The sequence below is a fragment of the Phalacrocorax aristotelis genome, chromosome 5, assembly GCF_949628215.1.
Source record: "Phalacrocorax aristotelis chromosome 5, bGulAri2.1, whole genome shotgun sequence".
Lineage (NCBI taxonomy): Eukaryota > Metazoa > Chordata > Aves > Suliformes > Phalacrocoracidae > Phalacrocorax > Phalacrocorax aristotelis.
In genome coordinates, this window is record NC_134280.1 from 67,724,356 (window position 1) to 67,731,001 (window position 6,646).

The window sequence follows — 6,646 nt, forward strand, 5'->3', positions numbered from 1 at the left end:
TGGGGGAGGGACAGACACATTTTTTTTAGCCTAATGCCAAGCAATCATATCCAATATAAGCTTCCCTTAAGGGCCACAAAACATCCTACGCTCCTGTTTATCTAAATAGAAAAAAAACCCAACTTTGCCGAGTTTATATAGGTGTTTAAGCCTCGCTGCTGCCTGGCAGCTCTAAGACTGACTGCAGGAAAGTTCAAAGTTCAGCACTGGCAGATCTAAAAACAGATTTGTGGGGTAGCTCTTCAGCACCGTGCTTTCTGTACCGAGGTAAACCGATACTGTTCCAATTAAATAGCAATGCCGCACAAAGGAGGTCAGGCATTGTGTGTGGCTCCGCGCTGGCATCCCACCCCGGCACCTCCGCCACTGCTTCTTCTCGGAGGCCAAGAGCTTCTCTGGGAGTCACGGGGGTTTGGAAAACACGCAGAGGAGAACAAAGCCATCATAACAAACAAACAAACACATGTAAAACGATAGACGCTGTCCAACACACAAACAGTGCAAAACATTGTAATAGAGGAATTGAATTTCACCTGGTTTAGGACACGGAGTAGCAGCACACCTGTGATAACTTACAAACAATTTAAATAAACCACAAAGCAGAAGTCTTCTACTGTTGCACCATGAAATGAAACACCTTGGGTTGGAGGTTTGTTTTGTTTTCAGAAATTTAAAAAAAAAATATCGGAACTATAAATAAATTTTGTGGCAATATATACAGATTTAAATAATTAACTTAAATACCTTACACCTACTCTTGCATAAAACTCTCCAGTAAAAGTGCACCATGTTTCTTTTCCCCAAACTTGTCCTGTGTCTTCCCCTGTGCTGAGGTAGGTCTGAAGGGAGATGTCTCAGATTCTAGGAAGAAAATGTGTCACTGTCATTGTGGGAGATACTTTATTGCCTTTCTTTGTTCTTCCATTTTTGCTCAGGGCTATGTACATCCCGGGATAAATCCTGGATTCGTAAGCATTGTAGTTGTTTGGCAGGAGAATCTCTTTGAATTTGCACTCGTCATTGAAATGGGTCTGAAATGAAAAGGAAAGAATGAGAGGGAAGGAATTTTAAACATCAGGTGTGGAAATATTCTTGCTACCAGGTGTAGAAGGTGTGCTGCGGGGAAATGTGCAGCTGACTCCCTCCCCCTTCGTAATCTTTTGAAGTGGTCGCCCAAACGAAGCTTCAAACAGGACTCGGGAGCCAGAGGATCATTAAGGATGTGGTGTCCAGGCCAGGCAGGTGCACCTAAGGGTGGGAAGGACACCCATAGCTATGCCTGCACTCTTGAGGGAGAGGGGCACCTCTTAATAGAGCTGCAGTGGGGCAAGGCCCAAGCCCAGTTCTGCTGCCCTGCTCAGCTACTTGCTCAGTGGTTGTTCTGCCAGCAATAAATTGCCTGAGAGGCTTCAGAAAAATCTGAATGCCAGTATTTTCTCATGTTGCTTGAGGAGAAAGAAGCATTTTAAAGACACTCAAAGTGGACAATATTTTCTGCTTCTTTAGTTTTAAAATTGAAGGAAGGGGTTGGGTTCACCATGGTAATGGATCAGGAAAACAGACCTGACAAAAGGCACCTTTCCACTGAAGAGGTTTCGTTTGCAAGTAAGTACAAAGAGGGACAGGTGTTGTAAGTGTGTTGCTATCTGGAGAGTAACAAATGAACTAATCTCTTATTGGGCAGAAGTCTAGGGTTTTTTAAGGTAGGTCTCAGTCCACCAAGCTGAACACTGCACTGTGGATTACTTTATCCAGGACACCAAAGCAGCAATCTTCGTAAGAAAGGATGCAAAGGAAGCTCTTGCACTTTGGTGGCTGATTCTGCCCAGCTTTTATATAAGTTAAAGTCCTCTGTAACAGGACTGATGCACCAGAAAAATAATTCTGGATGCTTCATGTCTTCATTCATTTGAAAATGCCCTACTTAACTCCGACATAGTTTGTCTCTTCCTCAGACCAAGTTTCTTCAAAGTATACCTGAGAAACATGAAATAGAAAAGCTATGGGTAAGGAAGGAGACCCAGGAACGTGGGCTTGAAATGATGCTGCTCACAGTAACTTACACAGAGGTGAACTAAAAAGCAGGAGGGCAGCTCAACATGGGCAAAGACATGCGCTGTTATTGTCCACCCCAAGTACATTTTATAAGATGCCCCTATCTTTTCCAAAGATCTAATGTAAAAAAAAGGTCTGTATTACCTCCTAAGAGATATGCCTTCTTATAAATATAAGACCAAACCTTGAGGATGCTGATCTGTCATGGGAACAGACTTTCTCATCCAGACCATTAACAAAGAATGATCTATAGGTATGTGACAGGCACTGATTCATCTCATCATAAAGGATCATTTGTGGGGGCCTGGCTGATCACAAGTTCAAATGCACTCTGAGAGATGGAGTGAGTGATTGTCATACTTGCTTAAGGCTCTTTGTACTTAAATACAAGAAAGAGGTGGACTGAGGCTGGCTTGAGGTCTTGCCACACAAATGACTGCTCTGCTGGTCTATGTGGTAGGCAAGATGGATAGCTGTGGTTGGGTGACTGTAGTTTTTATGGGGGAACCAAGGAAGTGTAATGCAAAAGAGTGGGTTTTACTTCAAATGCCCAATAAGCAGCATACGTGGGCAGCACACCTTCTGTTGGCAAGGCAGCAAGGGCTGCTCCGTGTTGCCTGAACCAGGAGGGGCAAGGATGGGGCTTGGGCAGCTTCTAGCACCATGCACGCCTCCCACCCCAGCTGACCATGGTCCCCTCCCCAGGCACACAGTTGGTGGCTACTTACAGATCCATAGAGTTTGCCTTTGCTATTCATGGCCACAAAGAGTCCGCTTCTAACTCCAAATATGCTCACCACTCCTCTTTCCACGGGGGAGATTTCCAGCAGACCTACAGAGGAGACACAGGAATCAGGGGGACAAAGGGCTGTGCCCTGAAGGAGTGTGTGGTGTCAATGCTGCACTCACCCAGAGGCTCCCATCGCTAGTGTGGTGCAGGTCCCCATGCCCCAGCACTGCTGTGGGTGGCCGCAGAACCCCAGCCTCACACTCCACGTGCTGCCCCATGCCCCATGCCGGGACCTCTCTTCTTTTAGCTAAGTATCTATTTTTACTTTGCCCCCAGGCATCCTCCTATGTAGCGGAGGTTATAATAAACCAGAGTGTGCTTGGGCAAATGAAACATTTGTCATCATGCAGCTTATATCTCCCCCCCCCCCACCTGCCCGGATCTTATTGTTTCAGTTGGATATGAGAGTCATGGGGCCACGGGGTTAAGTCCCCAGCAGATGCTTTTCAAGTTCGGGGGCGAGCTGGGCTCTTCCCTGCCACCGCTCAGAATGGGCAGCCCACGGACTGCGGACCCTCCAGATGCTGAGGCAACCCCGACACCCGATGCCTGCCGGCGGCAAGGGGCCAGCACGGCGCTGAACGGAGCGCCCATGAACTCCTCCGGAGCGCCCGATGAGCTCCGGCGCCGCCCCGCTGCCCCCGGCGCCCGCCGCCCTCGGGGGAGCCGTGGCGGGCAGCACCCCGGTGCCGGGGGCGGATGGACTTTTTTGGGGTCTAACATGCACCCACCCTCCCTTTGGAGCATACCGCTCTCCGGGGCAGGTGAGGCGCTCCGCGACCGCGGAACCGCCCCGAGGGCGGTTCCGCGGTCGCGGAGCGCCTCACCTGCCCCACCGTGGGGGTGGTCGTCGGCTTACTGTATTGATTCTCGCTGTGGATCCCGTCGATGCGACCGTCGGGCAGCACCTGGATGTGGAAACCGATGCCCACGTTGCAGTAGAGGCGCCTCAACCGTTTGATGCCCAGGAGGTAGTCGCCGTCGCGGGCGGCGTCGCGGCGTTCGGCCGGGAGTCGAGCGACGGAACGGGCGAAAAGAGCCGCGTCCCAACGGCGCTGGCGGGGCCCGGCGGGGAGGCGACCCGGGGGGGGCCGGCCGCGTACCGCCCCCGGCCACAGCAGCCCCAGGAGCAGAGCCGGCAGCAGCGCCGCGGGGAGAGGCATCCCGGCTTAAGGGAGCGTAGCTACGGGCCGGCGGCCGCTCGCTCCGAAAATACGCTCGCCCCCCAGCTCCCACTTTATACTGAGGTCAAAGGGGGGGAGAAAAAAAAAAAAAAAAAGGAAACCAACAAAAAACCAAAACAAAATAAAACAAAACCAAAAAGCGAGGCGAGGGGGAGGGAGGGAGCCCCGCGCTCAGTCCCCCGAGGATCTGCGGTTTCCCTGGGCTGGCTGCATGGAGAGGAAATCCCGGGAGCAAGAGCTTCTGAACTTGATCTCAACTCCAGGAGTCTTGTCTGAAGTGCTGATCTTCTTCTATAGCAGCTCAGCCATAGCGCTTTAGCCCTGGCCACGATATTTATATATCCATGTGCGTTGGTACCTATTACATCACCACCTACTGCTGCCTGCTGCAGCCCTCCGGTTTAGCTGAAAGCCAAATTATCACCCCTAGATGCTTAACAGCTCCGAAGCGTCTTGAAGGGAAAGGGTGAGCAGCGCTGCTGCTAAGCAAGAGGGACAGCACAAACTTTTAAAAAGAAAAGGTCATATTTTGCGTTCATCACAGCAGCTTCCTTCTCTCTTCTTTCTTTCTTTCTTTCTTTCTTTCTTTCTTTCTTTCTTTCTTTCTTTCTTTCTTTCTTTCTTTCTTTCTTTCTTTCTTTCTTTCTTTCTTTCTTTCTTTCTTTCTTTCTTTCTTTCTTTCTTTCTTTCTTTCTTTCTTTCTTTCTTTCTTCTTTCTTTCTTCTTTCTTTCTTCTTTCTTTCTCTCTTTCTCTCTTTCTCTCTTTCTCTCTTTCTTCTCTTTCTCTCTTTCTTTCTCTCTTTCTCTCTTTCTCTCTTTCTCTTTCTCTCTTTCTTTCTTTCTTTCTCTCTTTCTTTCTCTCTTTCTCTTTCTCTCTTTCTTTCTCTCTTTCTCTTTCTCTCTTTCCCTCTTTCTCTCTTTCCCTCTTTCTCTCTTTCTCTCTTTCTTTCTCTCTCTCTCTCTTTTGTAAGTGCTTACAAAGGCTAATGCAGGACACAAAAATCAAAGAATGCCCAGCACACTTTCCCCCCAAACACAATGTATGACTTTGTGGAAATCTGTGGAATTTCAGCTTTTGCTGTATCCAAGCGACATGGTTTACAGTTTGCTGGATGCAGAAAAATTCCCTTCATTAAAAGCCAAAATAGTTGTTGCATGGGAGGCTTAAGAAATTAAAAATGAAAGAATTTGCAAAAAAAAAAAAAATTTAACAAAGGAAAAGGCCAGGACTTAAATAAAGAGAAAACATTTAAAGAGGCAGCATGTGCTTAAAAGTGGTAATAAAGTTTTTGATTCTAAATATCCCTTTAAGAAATCAGAAAGCACAGCATTGCTCTGGAGATACGCGGAGCTCTCTCTTGGTCACTGTACTGATAGGGGCTGTAGTGACACGAGTTTATTCCTGAGCTTTGAGTTTAGTCCTGAGCTTTAGAGGCTGCCTGTTCATGCAAGTATTGCTGCACTTTTTAATGGTATGATTATTTTCTAGCCTTTACTACGCATGCACTTACTTAGAGGGTGCTGTTGTGTCTTAATGATGTAGATTTTCTTAGGTAATTACTTCATTTGGTTTAAGTTCATGAAAATGAAGCTCAGTATTTAAAAGTAGGCAAGGTTTTGATGCCATCAGTCTAGAATTACTTTGTTTTGAGCAAATCCCATATGTTTTGTCACCTCCCTTAGCTTAAGCCTCAGCCCTCAACAGGTTTTCAGAACCAACAGGTGAGGAGACTTTAGGACAATTTTGGAAGGTCCTGAATTAATATGAAAGTGAGGGGGGGGGGGGAGTGGTTTGTGACTCAAGTCCTTTACAGCCTGAGGGCAGTTTAGTCTTTCACGCCAGTAAAGCTCTCCTGCTGTTCCAGCAAAGGATGCGAGAGAAAAGAGAATTGCCCCAAGGCAGATGACAGCTCACCTAGGTGCGGAAAATCTCTGACCTTCGCTAAACCTAAGCAAACTTGGATGATGTGCTTTTATTTCTTCTTGTGAGGTGCGTATACACAGAATGTGTGTGTGTGTGTCTTTCTCCTACCACACCTCTCAGGATGGAAGAGACTGCTGCTGCTTTGTGGGTGACTGCAATCTGGTGCTAGAGAGGTAAAAACCTCCTAGGTGTAGTTTTGTCTCAATGTCAACCAAGTTAATTTCTCTGTGTGTGTTTAAAGGCAGCAGAATTTAGATTTTTCTCTGTGGAAGTTTACAGGCTGGTAAATCCATTGAGGTTAAATGCACTGACATTTACTGCATTTCTGTTTGCATCAGGTCCACACAGACCCCTCTCACGCCTGGCAAGCCTGGTGGATCCGTTTGGGATGAAAGGGCTGTGCATCAGGCACAGGCCAGCTGCTCAGCGGTTTGGAAACTGCCCTGCTCTGCAGGGGCTGCGCTGGACACCTTGTCCTTAGAACAGTATGATCCCCCCTCCCTTCAAAATCGGAATTATTTGCTGTTAGCAAACAGCAGTGGATGAATTCGGGATTAAGACTATTTACCCTCTAAAGAATAAGGCCAAGGAGTGGTGCTTCTGCCAACACGCCCACCCGGCAGCTTCCCTCCTGCAGAAGTACAGTGCAGCACCCACAGCTGATGGGTCAGGGCCTTGCGACCACTGACAGTG

The 6,646-nt window shown here is 47.7% G+C and overlaps 1 protein-coding gene across 1 annotated transcript; it reads right to left on the minus strand.

Moving 5' to 3' along the window:
* Positions 1-854: 854 nt before the first annotated feature.
* On the minus strand, positions 855-4,445 carry FGF4 (fibroblast growth factor 4). The gene is made up of 3 exons (XM_075092603.1): positions 3,705-4,445; positions 2,784-2,887; positions 855-1,031 (listed from the first exon to the last, which is right to left on the minus strand). The coding sequence occupies exons 1-3, from the start codon at positions 4,006-4,008 to the stop codon at positions 855-857; spliced, it is 585 nt and encodes a 194-aa protein (XP_074948704.1). The 5' UTR covers positions 4,009-4,445.
* Between the last annotated feature and the right edge of the window lie 2,201 nt (positions 4,446-6,646).

What these genes read in the sequence shown, in the direction of transcription:
- FGF4 (XM_075092603.1), bottom strand. Translation starts at nt 4,008, where the DNA reads ATGCCTCTCCCCGCGGCGCTGCTGCCGGCTCTGCTCCTGGGGCTGCTG. An exon ending in CCACAGCGAGAATCAATACA is followed by an intron (nt 2,888 to 3,704) that starts GTAAGCCGACGA and finishes TCTCCTCTGTAG; the next exon opens with GTCTGCTGGAAATCTCCCCC. An exon ending in AAGGCAAACTCTATGGATCT is followed by an intron (nt 1,032 to 2,783) that starts GTAAGTAGCCAC and finishes TTTTCATTTCAG; the next exon opens with ACCCATTTCAATGACGAGTG.